The following is a 23,742-nucleotide window of genomic DNA, read 5'->3' as shown; positions in this document are numbered from 1 at the left end:
CCCTCCATGGCTGTAGGCACTTACAGTTACAGGGGGCTGGAACTCTGGAGACAGGATGATGGGAGTCTGCCCTCTGGCCTTGCCAAACCACTGCTCCAGGCTATGCTGAACTGAATGCAGGATGTGGTAGCTGGATTCCTGCTTGTACTTGAAGCTGAGGGGGCCGTAGCTAATGTGGTTCAGGTTCTTCAGCTACTCAAAGAAGGATACGGTCACACCACCTGCATTCACATACGTGTCCTATCAAGGGCAGATTATGCTTCAGATTTGCTGCTTAGGGTGACCCCAAGGCCCATGGCAGATCCAAGGATCTCTCCTCCTCTGCCTTGGGTCCCTCCCCATACCCTTGGGCTCTGCCATCAGGAATGGTCCTGAGGTTACTTGGATGGCGAGATCCTAGAGCTATGATGGCTTTTAGAAGGGAAACCAGAATCTGAGATGTGCTCAGGAGCTAGGGCAAGGCAGGGAACAGGCTGACTGAGACAGCACCATCAACACCACCCAGAGCTTGGCAGATTCCAGCTGGCTCCACACTGGTGCAGTTGATAGCACCAAGTGGCCCTCATAGCCAGGAGCACGTCAGTTCCTTGCGCAAGTGGGGATGGACATACTGGCATCACCAGGATGTTTCTTTGCAGGAATATATCATGTGCTGCTGGTGTAGTGGGGCCATTGGCAGCTTCTGCAATGATCTGAGAGCACAAGCAGAGCAGAGGTGAGATAGGTGGAAGAAACGAAAGAAGAAACCAGTGCCAGGCTGCTCTCTCTGCTGCTGGGACACCCCTCACACCTCTCAGGCCACTTCTGGTGGCAGGGGTCTGGGTGCTGCCCTCACCAGAGCTGCTCAGGATGAGCAGAAGCTCAGACCTGATGTTTCACACAGGATGATTAAAGGCTCAGGCTGCAAAAGGCCTTGGCTGTGGCAGAGTCCCAGGTGCCAACGTGCCATATCCTTTTAGCCCCTGGCGCTCACAGTGAAGGGAGGAAGCTGGCACTTGTAGCATTCCCCTGTTTCACTCACTCTTATCTGCTGACTGCGGTTTTCAGCATCAACACTGTGACACCCTTCGAGGGTATCATCTCCTCTGCCCTGCAGGGAAAATCTGATACAGCAATGAAGACTGAGTCTGCCAGAAGAACCAGCCAGGTCAATCCTAGCTCCCTGCCAGCAAAGGAAAAGGCTTGGGCTTTCCTGCTCCCCTAAGTGATGTGACCTGCCACCTCTGCCTCACACTCTCTCCCTCTGGCAGAGCAAACGAATTGTCAGTGCAGTGATGCAACACCTCCCTGGAGTGCTGAGTGCCAAAAGCCAAAGTTTGGCTGGGCTGCTGTCACACACTGAGGCAGGGCCTGCTGGGACCGGTCTGTACCTTTGCTTGCACCAGGGGTGCATTCTCCCTTTTGAGCTGCTTCTCAGCAGCGGCAGGGATGAGGATGTCAAAGGGCACCTCCAGGATGTTGCCATCATAGGGCTCTGCTTTTGGGAAGCCAACTATGGTTCCGTGGCCCTGAAATGAGAAAAGGGTGTTCTGCTGGGCCAACCCTGGCAGTGCTGAGCACTGATCTCAGAGCTGAGCTCTGCAGGAGATGAAGGGCAGCCCTCTCCTCCATGCGCATGCCAGAGGGAGGCACTGACCACCACTCCTTAAGAACAGGAGCTGGGTTGACTGGGCTCAACTTGCCCACTTATAGTCTTCTAGCTCCTTTGGGTTGATTTCTCTGGGATTGTAAATGGCTCCATCTCTCTTCCCAGCACAGATGCAGTGGGCTCCATACTCATGCAGGTGTACAGCCCCACATTGCCAAAGCCCTGCAGCAACACAGAGAAGAGACATGCTGAGGAAAGGGAAGTCGTGGGAACACTGACCTGCTGCTCTGGTAATGGCCCCCTCTCAGGAGCCTGAGCTGAGAAGCACAAATAAGAACCCCTGACCTAGTAGTTCTTGGTGAGTGTTTTGCCTGGATGGAGACCAGGACCTGGCAGGACAGAGATCTCCTTGGTTAGTTAGAGGGTTGTGAAAAGCAGAACCCTTGAGATAAGGGCTTCCAGCTCAACCTGTTTTTATCCCCCCAGAGCTGTGATGTTCCAAGCACAGCATGCCTTCAGTTTCTTGATAGAAAACAGATCCAGTGAGAAACACAGCCCCTCCGCGGGCACCACGCAGCATATAGGCACAGCCTGAGCAATGCTGCTGCCCCTCAAGCTGAGGGGTGCGACCTGCTGCCACGGCACCGGCACAGGGCAAGGCCGGGGAGAGCTCAGCTCTTCAAACGGGAACAGATGGGTTTGTACTGTCTGCAGCAAGGTGCTTGCCAGCTTAGTACGGCTCTGAAAAGCACCACTGGTTCCTGAGACTGCAAAATACACGAAAACACTATACACACAGTGAGCAGCCTGCTCATTCGCTGCTGCATCAGTGAAGCAGAAGGATGTGTGGAAAGGAAAGGGCTCAGCAAAGGCAGGGCACGCCCCACACACCTCCGGGTGCCGCCTCGGTTCAAAGCCTCTTCCCCGCGGCAGGGAGCTGTGTCGGGGAGAGAGGCTCGGAGGGAGCAGAGTGCTGGCAGCAGGCAAGGTTCGGTGTGCGAGCTCCGGGTTCTTCCTCCCTTGAAGAGAGCAGTGGGCTCGGCAGAAACCGCGCAGAGCGGGCGGTGGATGGGGCAGCAGCTCCCGGCCCGGAGCTGGAGCTCCTGGAGCTACAGCAGGGGGAAGCACCTCACCGCGGTTGTGAGCAGGACCTGGGCTGCAGGGGCTGTGTCCTTCCTGGGAGGAGAGGGGAAAACGCAGGGCTAGCACCCTCAGGATCCCGCCAAGCTCCCAGGCTGCTGAGCAGACTCAAGGAGCAGACTCAAGCAGTCAAGGTCCAGACTCACAGAGCACCCACAAGCAGGACCTTTGCCGTAGGTAGCATCACAGCTTTTTGTGCTGGCTTGGAGGTGACAGAAATGTGAAGTTGTCACTGGAGTTGGTTGGCTGTTGCCATCCAGCCTGGCAGAGCTCACTGTGTCCTGCCACCTCTCCGCTCTGCCTGCTGCACAGGCACAGCTTCCATTTTATGAGCATGTTCAGGCGGGATGTCTACAGGGAAACGCTGGGAATGGTGGTGCAGAGTGAACAGTGCAGCACCCCTGGACTGCTGGTTCAAGTCCCTAAGAGATCAATTGACTCTTAGAAACTGATCCACTCTCAGCAGCTCTGAAACACTCAAATGAGTGTTGCTTAAATGAGTGCCAGCTGCCACAGGGTGAGGAAAGAGTTGGGAAATTATGTCCAGAGAGCACTGCAGGTGCTGAGACTGAAAGGAAAGGCAGAATGGTCCTGAGGAAATGTCCTCTTCAAAGGTGTAGCTGGGCTGAGCACTCAACTGCAGCACGAAAGTCTTGCCAGGGAAGGTGGTGCTCAGGCTGTTGCAGTCCATGTAGTCAGTATTGGTGAGGTAGTTCTCAATGCCATGCAGGATCCTGTGCCCAGTGGCCAAGCATCACCCATGGATGCCTCCCTGACTGATGGGCTTTCCTGTCACACGTGCCTGGGCATTGATGTCCTGCGTGGACAGGATGGGCATAGAGAAGGTTAAGGTCTCACCTGGTGCAAGACTTCTAGAGGGGACTTTCTCCAAACCTCAGCTTCCCTCACACTCCCCTAAAATTCAGCTACACCTGAAGCAGCTCACTGGCACAGACCTTTAGGCACAAACCCTTGTAGTTCCCGTAGCATCCTGGGCTCCAAACCAGCACTGTGGGAGCTTACCCCTTACTCCAGTGTGTATGTATAGGTGTCAGCTATCCAGGACATTTCCCGCTGCCTGGTGCGGACATCAGGGGCCAGCACATCAATCCCAGGCCCTTCAGAGGTAGAAAAATCTGTCAAATCCTGCCTTTGTGATTCGGCTGCTCCACTCCAGCCAATGGCTTGTGTAAAGCCAGGTGATTTCCACAGCTGGTCATGGCCCTGGGCACACCGAGGAGTCCCCTGACCATACCCTGGTGCTGTCCATACCCCAGGGTCTCCCCAGATTCCCTCAAGCATGAACAGCTTTGGCTTTTGCAGGGTCTTTGCCTTGTTCCTTCCCAGTACTTCAAGTAAAGAGAGAAGGTAAAGGTCTGCCTTGTGACCAGCACCCATTGAGCTATCCATCACACGCTAAGGCAGGAGAAACCTCCACTCCTCCCTGTGACTGCACAGGCCAGTGGAATGGAGGATTGCACCCTGGTGAGACCCTTCCCAGCAGTAGCCGGGAGGCAGCCCGGGCCAGCTCTGTTGTGCTTGGTGCTGCAGGAGGCTCCCTCTGCTCCAAATCCACAGCACAGGCAGAGGAAAGCAGTACACAGACAGCAGAGCACTTGGGCAGCGAGCGCTGTTGACAGCCTCTGTGCCTGCCTAGCCAGGCAGCTGCTGCCTGCTCCCCTGCCTCCACACCACCCTCTGCTTGCAGAACTGGGACAAAACACTCACCTATAAATCCCTTCTTGGCCATTTCTACAGTGAAATGCCTTGTTATTATCTCCAGCTCATGTTCCTGCATGAGAACAGCAAAACAACAGAACACCGTTGTTACTACAGGCCCCAAGAAAAATCAAAGAGCTGCATTCCGCTCCGCCCTGCCTGTACAGTGCTCATCCTGATGTCACCAGGGAGGTAATTCACAGCATCAGGGGAGCCTGAGTTCAAAAAGAGCTGTGTGAACTCCTGGTCCCTTTGCTCGCTGCCCTTCCAACCCCTCTTGTTTTGCATCTTCCCCCAAGGGAAAGTGGGCTGCAGCGGGAGTGACCCTACTCCTTCAGCATGTCTCTGCCCGGATGCACTCACCCATAAACCAGAGTTCACCGCCCCCCTCCCACCCCAAGCTGCTTTTCACAGTCACTGGGTGAGTGTTACTACAAACATCTCCCCCAGCTTGTGAGAGAGCATCGCTGTGATAGGCACGGAGAGGGAGGGCTGTGGAAACGGACTGTGAGTAACAGGCTGTCGGCGGGGGAAGGAGTGAGCTCACCGAATATTTCCTTGGATCGATCCTCATACCATCATGGCACCACCAAAAGGGACATCTGGAAAAGACCGGGTAAGGCAGACAGATGTTCTCTGCCAGCTCCCCAGGAGAGGAGGAGGTGACTGTGGCAATCAGGACCCTGCTGGTGAACCCAGGCAGGGGGACGCTGCTTCCCCACGCCACACACAGCTCCCCCCTCAACACCACACATACACAGCCTCTGTGGAGCAGAGCTGAAGGCAGGATGGGATACAGACCCTGAGCCTGCCACAACCACCAGCCAGAGCTGAATCCATGACAACCCAGGCACAGAGACTGCTTCTGAGGAGCACAGTGCTTGATGCTCCCTGATTAACACGAACATCCTGGACTGCCAGTGGCATATTCTGCAGCCGCAGCAAACCGTGCCCTCTCACATCCATGCCCAGAGGAACATCCTGCACTTCTAGAGCACTTCTGATTTTCAAAGTATCTAACAAGCTTTTCTGACTCACTGTACCACGGCCCCATCCCATGCCCAGGTCCTCATGTGCTTCATGTTCCCTTTGTATTCACCCACTACGGCACATTTGTATGCCATTAATGCAGCCAGGGCTTTTACTTCATCCACACCGATTGAGCTGCTGAAATGAACCCCTGGGAGAGGAGAGAGAAGTGAAGAGCCCCTGCCTTTTCACCACAAATGGCACAGCGGCACTGTAGGAAAGGCTTTGACTCTTCTGAAACAGCAGCATCTAGTCACAATAGGTGATCAGCAATTATTCAGCTAGACCCATTCCTCCAGACCACCATGGAATGGAAAGCTGGTTCCTACCAGCCATTCATCCCATAGGCACAAACACTTGCTGCGGTGAGCATCTCAAACAGCATGGCAAATGCTTCAGGTTGAGGGCAAAGGGATGTGGGGCTGAGAACCCTCAGGCTCAGAACAGGCCTTGAGGTGTGTTTAGGGCAACAAGTTCATGGTGTTTAGGATGAGGAGTCAAACCCACACAGGGATGGGCACCACACTGCTGTTGTGCTCTGGTGTCAGCACTGGGCTGACAAAACCACCTCCCCCTTGCACCCCTCATCCTTCTGCGTGTTGCAGCTGAGGACAGCATCCTCCTGTGCATCACTGCACACAACCCAACCACCACTGTGTTAGCACAGGGACCCTGCTCCCGACAGAGCCCCAAGCGCAGGGCTGCGTGGGGATGGAAGGCCTCAGTCCATGCTCCCCACCTCACCCCCTTTGCAGGGCAGGCAGTACTGGCTGTGCTGCACCCGCCATCCCTGCACCATCTCCCAGGTGCCACAGTCCCTGCGCAGGGGGAAGGACACCTCCAGCACGAAGCTGCAGTGCGGGATGGTCTCCAGCACCCCGTGCACCCAGGGCAGCCTGCCAGGGAGACCTGAAGAAGGTCTTCACTGTGGTCAGCCGCCCCGGGGTGCCAGGGCCGCCCTCTGCCAGCCCCGCCATGCCCCAGCACCGCACCTGCACTGCCATGGTGTCCCCCGGCACCAGCCACCACACCACACACACAGCATGGTGCTGAGGGCATGCTCTGCAGCAAACAGCTCTCTGATTGGCTGATCCCTGCCCGGATGGCCGTGAGGGGGCGCTGTGGAGAATGGAATGGGCAGGGTGGGGCCATGGGGCCGTGGGGCTGTGGGGTTTCAGGGGTGTCCACCCACCTCCTGAGGCTGGTGCAGCCCCACGCCGCCATCCCAGCAGTGGGGGCTCTGCCTCACTGTGCCCTCATCCCTTCTTGTGCTCACCAGCATGGCCCCCCTGGGGCCACATCCCTGCCTGCACCTGCAGCTATACCTGCGCCCAGGCACATGCGGGGCAATGTGCTCAGATACGCGGCTGCGGTGTCCCAGCTGCAGTGCCCTCCCACCCCACAGGGCTGGGTTAGGTTGACCGCAGCTACAGGCTGTGCTTGGGGCACCTAGGGCAGCAGATGCTGACAGGGATCAGTTTTCTCCCCCAGCACCTCTGTGACAAGGTGCTGTGAAGGCAGTGCTGATTTCAGGATGCTTTTGTATCTCCCAAACATCCCTGTCACCCCAGAGCACTCTCAGCTCCGAACACACCAAAGGTCCTCCTGCAGCACGACCCATCCTGGGGAGGAGAGCCAGGGGGGCAGCGTGGCTGCAGTCAGTCGGTGATGAGAGCCCAGGGCCCGCCACCATCCCCTCAGCTCCCATTTGCCAGCACCCAGAGCCCGGCCTCCCTGCCCGCAGATACCAGGGGTAGCCACAGGAAACCCATCAGCTCCCCACCAGAGCAGCACATTCCCTGGCACATTCACCTGATCACAGCCAGGCACCGGTGAGCTGGGCGGTGCTGAGCCGAGCCTGGGCCGAGCTGGGTGCTGGGTGCATGTCGCTGCCTGCTCCGGCGTGTGCGGGTGCCGGCGGCGGTGGGGGAGCCGGGCGCGTTCACGTGGCGCTGCCCGTGCGGCGTGGGAGGTGGGCCGCGGCGGCGAGGGAGGGGGCTGCCGTGCTACCTGCGCCCGCTGCGCCGAGGCAGAACGCGCTTGTCAGGCAGCGCCTGGCTCCTCGCGAGTGCGTTGCCAAGGCAATGGGGACCATCTTACTCATCCTCCTCGCTATTGTTCTCCTGCCAGCCTCGAGGTGCCCGGGTGGGAAAAGGAGGAGGAGGAGGCAGCCGGCCTGGGATGAAGGCTGCCGGAGGGGATGGGAGGGTGCCCCCCATGATCCCCGCTGGCCACTGGGATGTGGTGTGCTCGGGAATGCCGATGGGGATGGGGAGAGCGGCTGCCGACAAAGCTGAGAGTGGCAGTGGAAGGAAATGCCAGCAGGATGTGGTCCCAAAGCCCCCTGCCCTGAGGCAAGGTCCCAGCCAGGGGATGGGGACATTCTGGTCCCCTCCTCTGCCAGGATTTGATCCTGCCCACAGCGTCACTTGTCCCCCCAGGGTGTGTGCCCAGGGTTGGGTCTGAGCCCACATGGGACAGCACAGTATGTGAAGCCATACCTGTCCCCCACCCCGTGCTCTCCCAATCCTGCAGGTGGTCAACTGGGACCAGTCATTGCTGCAGGACTGGGACCATCGGTCCACAAACACCATGAGGGGGGAACACGCTGATGTGTGCAGGGAAATACCCTTACACCAGACACCCATGGGGTGCCTAGTGGTGACATGGGGGTGCCCCACTCTGCCCCAGGGTTAAGGGGAGAGGCAAAGCTTTTTATTTCCATATCCTGCCTCCCTATTTTTAGCCTTCGGCTTTTGTTCCAGCCTGGCTGTTTACTGGAAGGAGCATTTCCAACCTCCCTTGTCTCCAAGCAACCAGGTGTGCCAGCTCCCATCACCCAGCCTCACCCTATAGATCTATATCTATAGGTAGATATAGGGTAGGGGGATGCTAACGGTAACACCAAGATGAGAGAACCCTGTCTCAGGGTTAACATTAACACACACACACACACACACACACACACACACACACCCCCTGACCCTATAAATCTATAGCTCTTGCTCCATTGTTGACATACCCAGGTCAGGGAGGGAATCCTATAAGGTGATGTGGGCATATATAGAGGGGTTGGATGACCGGGGGGCAGCTGGGGAGTTTTGGGGGGATATTGGGGGGCTTTTGGAGGGATGCAAGGGGGGTTGGGGAAATGCTGGAGGGGCTTGGGGGGATGCAGGGATGAGGCGAGGAGAGCAGGCCGCCTTCCCCCCGCAGCGGGAGTGCGTGGGAAGGAGTTAGACAAAGCCTGAGCCTAGGAGCAGAGGCAGGCGCTGCCGGGAGGGAGACGGGGACGATCTCCCCTCCCCGTCCTCTCCCACCCCTGGGCAAGGGGTGCGCGGAAGCCCACCTCCATCCCACCACGGTGACACGTTGTCCCGATCCCTCGGGCTGGTTGAGGTACAGCACCCCCTTTCTCCCCCTCCCTCCCCGGTAATGCCTGGGAGGGAAGCATCCGGCTCCATCACCAGGTAGGAGGGGGACTGGACTCGGTGTCACTGTCACCTCCACCCGCAGGCCCCCTAAGGGTTGAGGACCCTCTGACCGTGCCGGTGCTGGACATGTACTCTGCTGTGCCCGGGTGCACCGGGGTGACAGGGTCGGTGGTGCTGGGGGATACCAAGGGGGTGATGGGGTCTCCCTGGGCGGGCAGAGGGGGTGACACCCATGACAACGAGGGGAGGGGTGTGTGTACTGGGCCTCCCCCCTCCCGAGGCAGCCGGTCCTCCCGTGCCTCCCCACCGTTGCCCGGGGGCTCCGGGGCGGGCGGCAGCCGGGGGGAGCGGCCCGGGGCGCGGTACCGCCCCCGCCGCCGCCGCCCCACGCATGCTCGCCGCTGCCGCCACCGCGCCGGAGCCGAGCCGAGCGGAGCGAGACGGGACGGGACGAGCCGAGCCGAGCCGCCGCCGCAGGTAACGATAGCCTCGGGGCGCACGTGGCGGGGCCGGTCTCGCTCCCGATCCCGGCGCTACCGCCGCCGCCCACCCGGCACCGGTTCCCCAGGGACGGGCAGCGGGGCCAGGGGAGTGGGGGGGTGTCGGATTCCCCCTGTCCGGTGCTGCTGCTGGAGCCGGTTTGTGCGGGGCTCGCCCAGGGAACAGGGGTCGTGCACACGCGTGTCCGTGCGTGCGGGTGTGCCCGTGGCCATGTGCTGGCGTGTGCGTGCCTGTGCGTGTGCACACGCGTGTTTGTGCGTGTTTGTGCGTGTGCACACGCGTGTGCGGGGCCTCGCAGCCCCTCCTTGGAGCAGCGGCACCGGGTCGGGGCACCCGCAGCCCCCCGGGATGGAGGGTGCTGCCAGGGCAGGTCGGGTATGAACCCCGGGTATGGAGGGTGCTGCGTGGGGAGACAGAGTCGGGGGGTCACCGCCTCCGGGCCCGGGTGCTGCTGGGGGGGGTTGGTGCCAGCCTGGTCTCTGCTCCTGCCATGTCCCTTGGGGGGATTTGCTCGGCTCTGCCGTCTCGGGACCCAGAGTGACCGTGGCCGGGACTCGTGCGCTCCCAGCTCCGGAGGGAGTCACTGGCATTGGCAGAGCTGGGGGCTTCTCTGGGGGCTTCCCACCATGATTCTGCTACACGGCTGTCCTGAGGGGGCATGGCCGGGAGATTGGTGCACCCTCAGCTTGGGGTGTCGGTGCTGAGCTGAGGTTTCCAGTGCCTGGGGGATACATCACTCCCAGCTCTGGGAATGCTGGTCCCAGTGAGTGGAGGCAAAGGCTTGGGCTGCCCGGTGCCCTGGCTGTGCTCTGCAGTACCCCTCAGTCCCTGTGCCCAGCTTGCTGTCACCCCATGCTGTGCCCAGCTCCCCACTGGCAAGGGGGGCTGCTGAGCAACCCCGGGCTTTCAGCCTGGTGCCAGGGGCCACGCTCCAGCTGCCACTCTCTCTGCAGTGGTGCCTGTGCCACGTCCCCCTGCTCTGGCAGGCGCAGCAGCACCTGGATCCCGCTCCCGGTCCCAGTCCGGCTGTGCCGGGGAAGGTTGGCTTTTACGGTAGACAGCCAACACAGTTCCTCCCTTCCCGTGGGGCTGGGCACTGGGTGTCACCACACAGGCTGTGCCGGTGGAAGCTGCAGGCAGCTGCCCAACCTGTTGTCATGGATGGCATGGAGAAAAACAGTTGGCAGCCGAGGGGAGCTGGGGGTCCATGCGCTGGTCCCTCCTCACTGCCCCATCCTCTCTCTTGCAGACCCACAGCGGGACTAGCATGGGAGAAGCCTTTTCCAGGCATGGGCAGCGCTAAGGAGCCCGAGGGGCTGCGGCTGCTGAGCTGCCAGGCCGGGGCCGAGGACACCTGCGAGCCCGGTGCCAGCTCCCCTGGCTGCCCACCAGTGGGTGAGTGCCTGCCCGGCTCCGGCTGCGCTGCGGGGGGCCGTGCTGTGAGGACCTGCTGCGTGGCTGCACCGGAGGCCCAGGGCACCATGGCCAGCACAGTGGTGGAGAAGGTGCCATCACCAACAGGACCAGCTCCCAGCACTCTTCTCCGGGACACCGGCACAGAGCCAAGCGTGGCAGCAGTGACAGGGAGCTGCGGAGGACCAAGTGGCACTGCCCCAGCCTGTGGCCCTGTGGGGATGGGGGTTCCCAGCGCCCAGAAGAACACGGTTTCCGTGCCTCCCCTGCCTGAGCCCTGCCTCAAGGCACCCAGCAAGGACGTGGGGAGCGCGCTGGCTCCTGCCAAACACGTGGCATTTGCGGAGCCTACCATGGCTGCTGGAGCAGTAGCGGAGCTTCCAAGCCAGGGGCAGCCCCAGGGTGTCACAGGGACATCCCTGGGCACTGCACCCCAGCCAAGGGGTGGTGAAGCTCCCAAGAACCCCCAGGGGGGCACAGCAGACCCCTATGGCACCAGCACTTCGGGGAGCAAGGGCAAAAGCGAGTCAAGGTCAAACCCCACTACCCCAGGCCAGGGCAGAGCCGAGGAGAGCCCAGCCCGGCGTGCAGACGCTGGGAGCAGCCAGCAGCCCCAGCAAAGCAAGCTGCTCTGCGAGTCCTACTCCTTTGAGGTGACCCCACCACAGGATGCCGGGACGCAGGACATGGGGACACAAGTGGACAACCGAGCGTCCCTGGTGTCAGTGGCCTTGAGTCCCATGAGCCCCCCAGGTGGGGCTGCTGCTTTCACCTTCCCCAAGAGGGAGCTGGGCTCTGCTGCCACCCCACGCCTGGAGCCCTCCAAGAAGGATGCGGAGATGCAGGTGTCCATGCCCGTGGAGACCCGCTCCGTGGCCACTGGCCCCATGACACCAGTGGCCAAGTCACCGCAGGCCTCGTACCCCGAGGTGCATGTGAAGGGGACGGTGGTGGAGGAGACTCCGGAGCCCATCCGGGAGGTGAGCTGGGACGAGAAGGGGATGACATGGGAGGTGTACGGGGCCTCCATGGAGGTGGAGGTGCTGGGCATGGCCATCCAGAAGCACCTGGAGAAACAGATCGAGGAGAGGCAGGTGGTGGTACCCTCACAGAGCACCCGCACCGGCTCCGTCAAGGGAGACCCCCGCAAAGGCGAGGAGCCCAAGAGGCAGCCCAGTGTCTTTCGGGCTCTGCTGCAGAACGTCCGGCGGCCCCGGTGCTGCTCCCGCACTGGCCCCGCCATGGAGTGAGTTGCTGCTGCTGGGGTGGGGGTGCCATGGGGCTTCTTGTGGGAGGTGAGGGGGGATCCCTGCCCTGGCATCCTGAGACACCTGCTGCCAGTGTGCAGGGCTCCTGGGGCAGGTGGTGATGGAGCACTGCACGCTGGGGCAAGGCATCTCCTTTTCTGGGGGTCCCCCTGCCAGCCTGGGGTCCCCCCACCAGCCTAGCCCCATGGAGGTACCCTGGGATATGACGCTGGTGCTCTGTGTTTGGTGGCGTCTGTCGGCATGAAGAAGCACATGGCTTCTTCCAGCCAGAGGCAGCTGCCCATGGCACAGGTATGGAGAGGGCTCAGGATGGGCATGGGCAGAGTACTGCTGGCTCCTCTGAGCTCTGGCCTCACTCACATCCCAGGCAGCAGCATCACTCCCCATGCTGGAGAGATGCTGGTGCATTCCCATGCCACCGCTTTGCCTGCCCAGGGCTCAGCCACACTGACCAGCCCATGGCCATGCACACGCAGCTCCCTGTGGCTGCCCATCCAACCCGGTTCATCCCAGGCACAGCCTCATCCTCTGCCCCACTGTGTGCTGTGGGTGCTCTGGAGCTGGAAGGACATGGGCACATGGAGCACTGGGACTGAAATGGGAGAGACTGGGACCAACCATGACTAATGGAGAGCTGCTTATCCCCATCACTGTGGCTGGAGGCACTTGAGGAGTCTGTCCCCATGGCCCCCAGCTCCTCCTGCCTGGGACCTGCCCAGATCACATCCTCACCAGGGCTGGCGGTGGGGATGGGGCCTGCCCTGCTGCCAGTCCCATCGAGCTGCTCCAGTGCTGGAGAGGCTCCATGTGCCTGGGACGTGGGTGCACATCCCTGTGAGGTCCCTCCAGCTCACCTCCAACAGCAGCCAGGGATGCGATGGTCTCAAAGCGCTGCCACTTTTTACAGCTGGGGTTTTAGAGGGTGGGCGGGAGGGGCCTTTTCTTGAACCGTGTTTGCATTTTTGGAGCTTTTTAAGAGACTCTTTGAGCCGTGTGTGTCCCACCCGGAGCTGCCTCCTCCCCGGGGTCCTGCAGGGCTGTCACCCTCTTTTCAAATACTTTTCCTACGTTGCTGGATTGCATTGGGAGCAAAGGGTGGGGGTGCAGGGGGTGAGCATCCCCATAGCCGGCAGCACCACGGCGTCCAGCCATGATGTGGGTCCTGACCTTGTGGAGAGGACCAGCCCCACAGTGCCACAGTGAGGGCAGCCAGCACCTGATGGGCAGGAAGCTGCTAACAGGGGGTGCTTGGGGAGCTGCACCATCTGCTTTGGGCAGAGGTGTACGAGGGCTTGAGGTGCCGGGGTCACCAGTGCAGCCACTTCCCCTCTCTAAGGGGCAAGTCTTGCCCCGCACCCCAAATATCTTTTGGGGATCCTGGGCTTGTTTTGAGCCTGCGGGGCTGTTTCTGCTTGGGGGGGGGCTGTGAAGGACTCGCTGAAGCACCAGCCAGCAGCCAGTGCCTGCTCTGTGCCATGGCACTCACTGGACCTGATTCTGCTCAGTGCCTTGGGCTGTGGGAGCAGTGCTATGGACGACCAGGAGCCCTGCGGCATCCCCCTGCCACCCTGCCCCGGGCTGTTCCCCACCTCCAGCCCCTCGCTGCCGAGCTGCGGCTTCATCACCCATGTTGTTCTTTTTTCCTCTTCATTTCTTTTTTTGGGGGTTGGGGGGAGGAAGACGTGGGGGGACCAATGTGTCAATGTGGATGTTGGGTAATAAAACCTTGGACAAACCTCTGCGCGGGGCTGCCTGCACCTCCCTCCCCAGGGGCTGAGCTGGAACAGGGGGGCAGCCCAGGAAAGGGTCCTGGGGACAAGAAGCCAGGCCAAGCCCCATGGTGGCACTCACCTTCCCTCTTCATGCCAGGAGAGATGACCCCCAAGCTGGCTGAGCACCCCAGGAGACGTTCTGATGGGCACAGGACACTGTGACTGCTGTGGGACAGGTTTATTGCCAGCCTCTGAACACAACATCACCAGTGCAGCTGCCTGAGTCCTGCTCTGGCCCAGCTGCACCCCAAATGCCTGCTCACAAGTCCGTGGTCGTGAAGGTGGTGTTGATGTACGCTGTTTTTCTGGGCTGGTTCAGGTTCAGGGCAGACACGAGCACCTCCTTGTCAGAGGGGTCTGTCAGCTCCACTTTGCCCTGCTGTGGGAGGAGAGTGTGATCTGAGGGGGTGGGAACAGGGTCCCGGGGCAGGGACACTCTCCCATCTTCCCAGGAACCGAAGGCTGTCAAGGGGATGAAGAGGAAGGGACATGAGGGGTCCAGGAGCCTGGGGAGCCAGCAGAGAGGAGGGGGCATGGGGTGCTGTGGCAGGATTTCCTGCTGGGCACCAGTAGCGATTTTAACACTCACCTTGGCCTTGAGTTTCTCGTCCCCAGGTGCATTAACTGTGTTTTCATCCAGGGAATTCATGCTGTGGAGGGTGGAGGGTGGGGGTTAGCAGAGGGCAAAGGCACTGGTGGAGTGGGGACATAGGGTGACGGCCCTATGGCCTTTGGGACCTGCCTGCAGAGCTCACCTGGCCACAGAGCTGGAGTCCTCGTGGAAGCCCAAGTCATGTGAGGGATCAAGTGAGAGGTTCAGCATGGGGTTGGCCCTGGCCAGGGATAGGTGGCAGGTGAGGGACCGTCCCATGGGGCAGCCCAGGACAGCTGTGTCCCCAAGGCAGGAGGGGTGTGCAGCGAGCCTTGCAGCCTCTGGCTGTGGGGACATGGCTGGGCTCTCCCCTCATGCTGGAGGAGCTCCACACTCACCCCTCTGCATTGTACTGGTTGGTCCCAGGGATGCCAGGACCCTGCTGCACCATGGCAGGGCTGAATGTTGTGGCCACCTTCAGAGCTTTCATTGCATTCAGCTTCCTCTTGTAGCTGCAAATCCAGGGACAGGGTGGGTGAGAGGGGCAGGGGTAGCTGGGCCCTAGGATGGGGTGGGCAGGAGGGGGATGGAGGGCAGGGGTGAGTCTGGGAGTGCTGGTGAGGATGAGGGTGGTGAGGGGAAGGCAGGAGGGGTTGCAGGTGGTGCAGTACCTCCTAGAGGTGAGAACCAAGACCAGGGTCATGATAAGGATGAAGATGAGCAGTAATGCTGCCAGCCCTGCGATGATGCCAATCAGCTCTGTCTCCCTGGTGGGATTCACCACCTCCCCAGGGCCCTGGTGTAGAGCAGGGGTGAGGGCACAGCCCTGGCCAGCAGAACCAAGCCCCATCTTCACGAGGGGTTGGTGCCCTGTCCCTGTGCCCCTCGCCCAGCCCCACTCACAATGATGGCCAGGCCCAGGCTGACCAGCTCAGCCAGGATCAGTGGGTCAGACTGTATGAGCCTGCCAAGGAAAGAGGAGATAGGAGTGGATGTCAAGGTGTGCAGCAGTGCCCATGCACGGCCCTTGGCCCGGCACACACATGCTCAGCTGGTTGACGTCCAGGGCAGTGCCGTTGCTGTAGACGAAGTACGCCTCCATCACTGACTGGGCTACCACCCTGCAGGAGCAAAGAGATGGGGTGAGCAGGACGCAGGGTGACACCCCCGACCCCAGTGTCCCCTTCCCCATTGCCTGCAGGGCCCCACTCACTGGGAAGCGCGGGTGTCCTCCATGCGCTTGATTGATACCACGTGCACTCCTGCCTTGGTCGCAGCGGTCAGGGCCCTAGGACAGGAGGGATAGAAGGAGGCTGGGCTGGGCATCCTGCTCCACTCATGAGCACGGGAAGCAGCTCAGCCCCCTGCAGCCCCTGGCTCCAGTGGGGACAGCCTGCATGTTCATGTCCCCCACTGCACAGCCACCACCCCAACCTCCCCAGCCTGGCCTGGCTCCCCTTACACTCTGATGCTTTGGATGTTACTCTGGACTTCCTCCACCGTTGTCACGAACTGGAGGCGAATGCGGTAGCTCTGATCCACCGTGAAGATCTGCACATGGAGCATGGGGGTGAGTGTGGCTGGGCAGGGTGTGGGGTGTCCGCAGATGGGGAGACCAGGGGTGACACTCACAGTCAGCCCAGTCTGTACTCTGTGCACTGGTGCCTCATTGTCCTGAGCCTCCACTGTCACCTGGTACTGCCCCTTCAGTGAGCCATCAAGGTTGCTGGCCACCCTGTGAGGACAGGGATATTGACAATCACACTGGGCTGCACAGGATGCCCCCAGGATCATGTCCCTGTCATCCCCCAGGCTCCACCCTGCCCAGGGCAGGACCCCAGGATGGCTTTGTCCCCTCTCCAGCCTGCACTGGCCCTGCCTGCACCTCTGCTTTGCTGCAACCTCCCCAGCCCAGCCCAGCCCAGCCTCACGGCCTCACTGGATGCTCCCGATGTAGACGTCCTTCTCAGTCGTTGTCACCAGCTTGAAGAGGTTCTCAAAGGGCCGGCTGACCCCGTTGTCCTCCACAAGCACCACACTGATGATGGAGAAGCTGATGGTTCCCCCCTGCCCCGAGTCAGCGTCTGTGGCCTGCAGGGACAAAGCGTGGCAGAAGCTCAGATAGGGGTGGCCAGCACCTGCCCGCAGTGGGGATGGGTGAGCCCAACAGACACACACAGGTCCTCACCTTCACAACAGCCACTTGCAGGTCCACAGGGGAGATTTCAGGGACAACCACTGCCAAGGAAAGATAGACGGTGTGTTCACCCTGGTGTGCAGCCAGGCTTGCTGCAGACCCCATGCCCCACAGCCCCAGGGCTCAGCAGAGCTCTGAGGTTACCCCTGCTGCCCTAAGCCCCACAGCCTTCAAGGAAAACATTGAATAAACCCTGCACCTCTCTCAGCCCTGTCTCCCTGCTGGGAGAAGGTCCCTGCTGCTGGGTAGTGTGTCAGAGCATGTGTGGGTGCAGGGAGGATACCACAGGATGCACCAACCCCAGCTGCTCACCAAAGGTCTCCGTGACAGGCAGGAAGACTGGTGCATTGTCATTCACATCGGTGATGAGGATCCTCAGGGTTTCTGCAAATATCCCAAAAGCAGAACTCTGGTCACCAACAGAGCAGCCCTGGAGCACCCTCCTCTGCTTCTGTGACAGCCTCATCCTCCCAGCAGGCTCCAGTCCAAAAGAGCTGGGAACACCCTCTCTCCATTGCCAAACCACGCAGCTCCCACCCTGCTCCCCACACCTGGGAGGTGGAAGAGGCAGCTCCCAGCACCCACCATGCTCAGTGGTGGTGGAAGGAGCGGGAAGCGGGTGCCGTTACCGTTCTGGCTGTAGCGGTTGCCCTTCTCAGTGTACAGGTCTTCAGCCCGCAGCGTGAGCACCACCGTGTCACACAGCTCGTAGTCGATGTCAGAGCTGTTCACCAGCACGGAGCCGTTGGGTGCTAGCAGGAACCAGTCCCAGCACACATCCCCGGCACTGCTCCCATCCTTGAAGCAGGTGACTGCCAGCTCCTCGAAGACCAGCGAGTGGTTGGTATCTGGGTCAGAGGCAACCAGTGTGACCACCAGCCCCTGCTGCGTGCCGTTCTCGCTCACGTGAATGTCCTGCGAGACCGGCTGGATGGTGGGGGGCTCATCATTGACGTCTAAGATGTGGACCACCACTGGGACGCTGGCATTGTCCCCCACATCGTAGGCAGCCGTGTTCTCCGCCACCACCACCAAGGAGAAGAACTTCTCCTGCAGGGTGTCATAGTCCAGGGACATGTCGGGGTCTACGGTCAGCTGCCCAACATAGTGCCCTGCTTCCAGGCGGGACGAGCGGATCAAGAAGTTGCTAGAGCCACTGCTCCTCTCAAGCAGGAAGGAGATGCGGGAATTGATCTCTGTCCGGTCGGCGTCTGTGGCCTCCACGTTACCCACGAGGGCCCCTGTGGGTGGAGACAGACACTCAGTGGCCAGCAGGCACACACTCTGGGCCACCACTGGTTCCACAGTCCTGGCCACACAACTTCTACCTGGAGAGTCTTCAAACACTGAGAACTCGTAGGACTGGTTGAGGAACACAGGAGCATTGTCATTCACATCCTGCAGGAGACAAAGCCATGGCTGTAGCTGCTCCAGGAAACAGGGTCCCCCATAGCAGGCTGGGGCTAGGAGCACAGACACTTGCCCTCTCCTGCCTTCCTGCATCAACTATTCCCTCCTCCTCCAGAGAGAGGAGACACAGTGCCTCTACCATGGCCAGGGATCCCACATCACCTCCCTGCCCATCCACCCCAGCTCCAAGCCCCAGCTTGCCCCAGTGTGTCCTCGCTTGTGCCCAGGACTCACGCCCACAGTGATGGTGACGTTCACCAAGGTACTGAGCTGCGGCACGCCATGGTCATACACCTCCACAGTCACAACCATCTGCCCCCGCTGATCTTCCAAGGCTTCACGGTCCAGCGGCTCCTTGCTGTGTATCTCACCTGTGGCTGCATCTATGGTGAAGTTGTCACTGAATGGTCCTGGCAAGATCTTGAAGCCCACTTCGCTGTTGGGGTTGCCAGGCTCGTCGTTGTCAATGGCCTGAAAAGGTCAGCAGTTGGAACATGGCTGTTGGCACCTCGGGGACAGTCCCTGCTCCTGTCCAACAGCCGCCTGTCAACCTCTGTCAGTGCATACCTGGATCTGTGTACTGATGTTCAGCCCCTCTTCCACGGAGATGAAGTAGGAGCCAATGACTATGGGCGGATTGTCATTGTCATCCAGCACGGTGATCTCCAGCACCGTGGTGCCCACCAGGTTGCCCCCATCCTTGGCCTGAAGGTTTGCATAGTAGATGGAGCGAGTCTCCCGGTCCAGCAAGCTCCCGTTCCGCACCAGCACTGCCCCGGTCGTGGCGTTAACCATGAAGGTGTTACGGCTATGGCATACACAGAGACATTACCGAGGCTCAGGCCTCTTGCAACAGTGCCCTGGTTGTGGCTGGCTGTGCCCCTACATACATGCTCTCTGGGAGCAGCTGGTAGGTGATCTGGCCCAGGACTCCACTGTCTGGATCGTAGGCCTGAAAGAGAGAAGGAAGCATCTGCCTCAGCCTCCAGAGCAGTGGTGAATTTGAGGTGCCAACCATGGGCAGTGAGCACCCTAAAAACACATGGAGAGACCAGCTCCCTCCATGCAAGCTGCACTAGTGGGGCCAGGCATGCTCAGCACCCTGCTCAGGGGATGTAAGCTCTGCCCACTCCCTGCCCAGTGCCTGACCGTGATGTTTGGGGAGATGATGGTGCCATCAGGGCTGTTCTCCATCACGCTCAGGTTGTAGATGCTCTGGGGGAACTCAGGGATGTGATCGTTGCTGTCAATGAGGTCGATGGTCACGGTGGCTGTGGAGCAGCAGTCCGTGGGGTTCCCTGTGTCATTAGCAACAATCTGCAGGACAGAGAAGGGACAGTGTCTCCCATGGGTCCCTGAGCATGGGAAAGAGACATGTCACACCCCAGCCCAGCTCCCCTTGCACTAAAGAAGCTGTCAGGGCAGAGCCATGTTCTGCTTTGACTTTTGAACCCTGCAGGAGAAGAGCTGTGTCCCTGCTGCACCCCAGCATATGCAAAGAGCAAGAACTGTCCCCAAGGTGAGCCAGCCCTGTGGGTCTCACCTGCACCACCATGACATGGCTTATCTCGTAGTCCACAGCAGCCGGGTCTTGCACCAGGATCTGGACCTCCCCTGTGCCCATGATATTTGTGGGGGAGACAGTGAAGGCGTTGGCATTTGGACCTTGCAGGTACAGCTTGTAATTGCTGTTGATGTCCTGCAGGTGAGAGACACACAGGAGTGAGGGTGCACAAACTCCTGCACCCCAGCCCAGCCTCCTGGATGGGCTCCCACCTTGTCTGGGTCATGGGCAACAATGTTGAGGTTGGACACGGGCAGTCTGGAGGAGGAGTGCTCTATGATGCTGCCCATGAAGTTGCTCTGGGCATCAGTGTAGAAGTTGCAGCTCAGGAGGGAGCAGTTGTAGAACTGGGGCTTGTTGTCATTGACATCGATCACCGTAACTGTCACCAGGGTGCTGGCCTGGGCCACATTGCCGTAGATGTCCAGGTTCTTCTCACGTGCCTGGGCAGGAGGAGAGAAAGGGTTGGAGGGGCCCAGGCAGAGGAAGAGGATGGGGTTCTCCTTGCTGCCTCCTACTCACCCTGACTTCCAGCAGCACTTCCTCGCTTGGAAGCTGCTCACGGTCCAGGGGCGCACTCACAGTGATGGTGCCCGTCGTGGCATTGATAGCAAAGGGGATGCTGGTATCTATGGCAAGGGGACAGCAGGAACCTGCTGCAGCCACTAGGAAATACAGGCCTGGCCTCTCTCTGCCAGCAAGGGCAGGCTGGCAGGGCCTGGGAGTTCAGAACCATTCCCTGTGGTGACCCTTGTTTTCTGATCCCTCACCTTGCCCATCCCACCCTGCCACTGCTTACCCCCTGCCCATGCTGCCCTGCCCCATCACTCACTGGTGATGCTGTAGAAGATTTCATCATTCACCCCTGTGTCTCTGTCCATGGCAGTGACGGTCAGCACACTGGTGCCCTGCAGGGACATGGCCATCAGGACAGGACCTATGATGTCTCCAGCCACCCCTGTGCTTGGTGGCCCAGACACCCTGGGGACATGCCACTGCAGCCAGCAGGCTCCTTACCAGGTCACAGTTCTCAGGCACGGAGCCAGAATAGGGCTCGTTGAGGAACAGTGGGTCCAGGTTGGGCACGTCAGTGATGGTCAGGGACAGGTAGGCTGAACTGTTCTGGAAGACCATCACATTGTGCAGCAACCCCCCGCCATCCTGGGGACCAGAGCACCGTTAGTCCTTTGGCCCCTTTACCTGGCAGCTCCGCACCTTCAGCCTGGCTGTTCCCCACCTTGGCGAGGATCTTGATCTGGTAGAAGGTGTTCTTGGCGTAGTCCAGTGAGCCATTGAGCACCACATTCCCATTGGGCCGGATGTAGAAGAGCCAGTAATTGTTTGTGTTGTCTGGGATCACCTGAGCAGGGGACATCCCTCTGTGTCACCAAGGCAGGGAGCAGAGGTGCCCCAGCAGAGATGGAGGCTCAGCCCCCATCCTTCTGCCAGGCTTGGCCCCTGCATCCCCAGCTTGCAACTGATCAGCACCTTGCACCCACTGCCCAGAGGGTGCAGAACCAGCCCGTCTGACCCAACACACCTCTCCCCCAGAGCCATGGGGCTGCCCCTGGCCGGGTCACCCAGCACCTCTGCTCCAGGGAGGTGGGATGGGATACAGCATGCCCCACTCTGCAATGTGCTGTGCTCACCTCCTGGATGCTGTAGCTGACTTTGGAGGCATTTCCAGTGTCACTGTCGTTGGCAAACACGGTGTAGATGATGCTGTCCAATGTTGTGTTCTGGGCACACAGTGGGGTGGTGGTGGCATTTCCCAGGATAGCACAGGGGGGGAGATGAGGGGTAGTGGTACTGAGCCTGGCCCTGCCAGCCCTGCTCTGGGGTGCTGTGGCCCTGCAGGGCTCCAGGGGCTGCCTAGCACCATGGGACACTCAGGGGTGAGCTGCTGCCCTTGCTCATGCTGGGCAGAGGCTGGATCCCCCCCTGCCACCCTCGCTGGCTGCTGGAGGGTCCTCCAACAGTCAGTCCCTCACCCCATCTGCACCCTGATCTGCCTCACCCTGGCCTGGCCTGAGTCAGGAACTCCGTGATCAGAAACTAATCACAAGGGCAGAGTCCCAGTCAGGCATCAGCGTCTCAGGCTGTGACGGAGTGTTGTGTGTCGTGCCCCACGCCCAGGCACAACATCATACCTGGGTGTGGGTTTGCCTGTTCCCTGCACACTGGTGTCCTGCTGCCAGCACACCCATGCCACAGGAGCCACCCCTGCCCTGCTGTCCAGGGAGACTAGGGGTCCCAAGGAGGTACCTCGGGGATGGAGGCTTCATATGGCAGGTACTGGAACACTGGAGCGTTGTCGTTACGGTCGTCAACGATGATGGTGAGTTTTCTGGAGACCTGCCAGGTGTCAGGGAGGGCATGGGATGGGTGCAAGAGATGGCACCCAGCACCCTCTCTGGCTCCAAAGCCAGCAGCATCACCCACCCGTGGGCAAAGCCCACCTCTGCCCTTTCCCCAACAAGTCTTGTCAATAGCTCCACTGAGACCCTGCTCCTGTCCCCATCACCCGCTGTAGCCCCCAGCCCATGCCCCAGCACTCACTGCATTGTTTATCCCATCAGACACTTCGACGGTGATGGTGAGCTTGGCCTTGACCTGGAGGACACAAGGCAGGACATGGTCAGGGCCAGGAAGAGCTCAGTCCTTGGACAACTGAGCCCTAACACCCTGCCACCCACCACCCCAGGTGGGATGCTGCTCCCAGACAGCTCTTCCCCCTGGAGCTGGTCTTTGAGGCCAGCGAATGACCCACAGGAACTGCCAGGGGCAGCTCTCCCACAGGACTCAAGGCTCTGCCTCCATCCCTTTCACCCCAGACCCCACAGCTCAGTCTCTGCCCTCACCTCTCGGTCCAAGGAGTTCTTCAGTGTCGCAACGCCTGTCTGGGCATTGACAGAGAAGTAGAAGGCGTCCTCCCCGCTGATGCTGTAGGTGAGTGTGTCCCCATCTATGTCAATAGCTGTCAGCTGGAAAGCCTCCTGGCCTGGGGGCACAGGCAGGGTCAGCCTCTGCCCAAGGACCCTCAGCCACTCCTCTTGCACCCCAGGACCTCCCCAAGACTGCCCCACTTACCCAGCTCCAGGTCCTCAGGCACATGGACAATAGTCATGTTGAAGAAGGGGACTGTGTTGCCTGAAACTACAAGCAGGAGGTGTGCTGAGCACCCGTGTCTGTGCCCTGCTCTTCCTGCATCCCGCACCCCCATGTCCACCTATCTCCAGCCCCAGCTCCCAGCTGCAGTTTGGATCTCCAGAGAACACAAGGGACACCCACAACCTCTCACCTTCCTCATGCTCATCCCACACCTCCCACCTCCAGACCATGCTTGTCCTCCAGCTGCAGCACCCGTGCTGGATGCTATTCCCACTGGCCCCTGCCCACTCTGCCTTGTCCTGGGATAGCAAGGTTGCCAATGAGTCTCCAAGGTGCCAGTGGGGTGGGCAGCTGTTCTAGGGGTCCCAGCTGCCCTCTGAGAATTCGTAACAAGTGCTGGGGGCTGAAAGCACTTCTAATACCTCCCATCCACTCATGCCCACCACTGAGCAAAGTCCTCACCTGCTGCCAGGAGAAAGAGAAGCACCACCAGCGATCGCCATCCCATCCTGCCAGCAAGCCTGCAGGCACACACCAGAAAATGAGCGCCCGGGGCTGAGTGTCCCTGCTCCCAGCAGCCACCCCAAACCCCTCCTGGGAAGAGGCCACTGGGGCAGTGGGGACCCTGCTGGGGCTGTCATCTCTGCTGAGCCAGGCCGGTGAGCAAGCACCAGGCTCCACGCCGTACTCGTGGGCACAGGCTTCTTGAGGATATGGCATGGGGGGGACAGGGTTGGCCTCCAGGTGCTGGACACCATGGGGGTGCTTGGGGACCCCAGGAGCCTCTTCTGGGCATGGCTGGAGGCTCCATCGCTCCAGCTCACGGGGGCCAAAGCACTGCTTAGAGCCCAAGAGCAATGTGCGACACCACCGTGGGGACCCCTCCTTGTGCCACGGGTACCACTGCCGACAGGTATCACTGCAGACAGGTATCACTGCCGACAGGTATCACTGCCGACAGGTACCCCCATCCCCCCCCGAGGGGGACCAGGCCCCGGCTGACA

At 60.3% G+C, this 23,742-nt stretch overlaps 1 protein-coding gene across 1 annotated transcript; it reads right to left on the bottom strand.

Moving 5' to 3' along the window:
• Positions 1-14,123: 14,123 nt before the first annotated feature.
• Positions 14,124-23,246, bottom strand: CDHR2 (cadherin related family member 2; the record flags this gene model as incomplete). Its single annotated transcript, XM_080627353.1, has 31 exons — positions 14,124-14,243; positions 14,454-14,514; positions 14,620-14,697; positions 14,855-14,968; positions 15,128-15,252; positions 15,360-15,420; positions 15,500-15,577; positions 15,670-15,744; positions 15,919-16,007; positions 16,089-16,191; positions 16,396-16,547; positions 16,645-16,694; positions 16,966-17,037; positions 17,283-17,894; positions 17,982-18,051; positions 18,298-18,534; positions 18,631-18,871; positions 18,954-19,015; positions 19,213-19,380; positions 19,607-19,762; positions 19,840-20,070; positions 20,150-20,256; positions 20,460-20,535; positions 20,645-20,788; positions 20,865-20,987; positions 21,277-21,366; positions 21,893-21,982; positions 22,187-22,240; positions 22,489-22,628; positions 22,718-22,783; positions 23,201-23,246. The coding sequence occupies 31 exons, from the start codon at positions 23,244-23,246 to the stop codon at positions 14,124-14,126; spliced, it is 3,891 nt and encodes a 1,296-aa protein (XP_080483479.1).
• Positions 23,247-23,742: the final 496 nt, after the last annotated feature.

The sequence above is a fragment of the Psittacula echo genome (assembly GCF_963264785.1).
Source record: "Psittacula echo genome assembly, chromosome: 11".
NCBI classification, from domain to species: domain Eukaryota; kingdom Metazoa; phylum Chordata; class Aves; order Psittaciformes; family Psittacidae; genus Psittacula; species Psittacula echo.
Note: the sequence above shows the minus strand (reverse complement) of the source record. Positions and strands in the feature narration are given on the sequence as shown.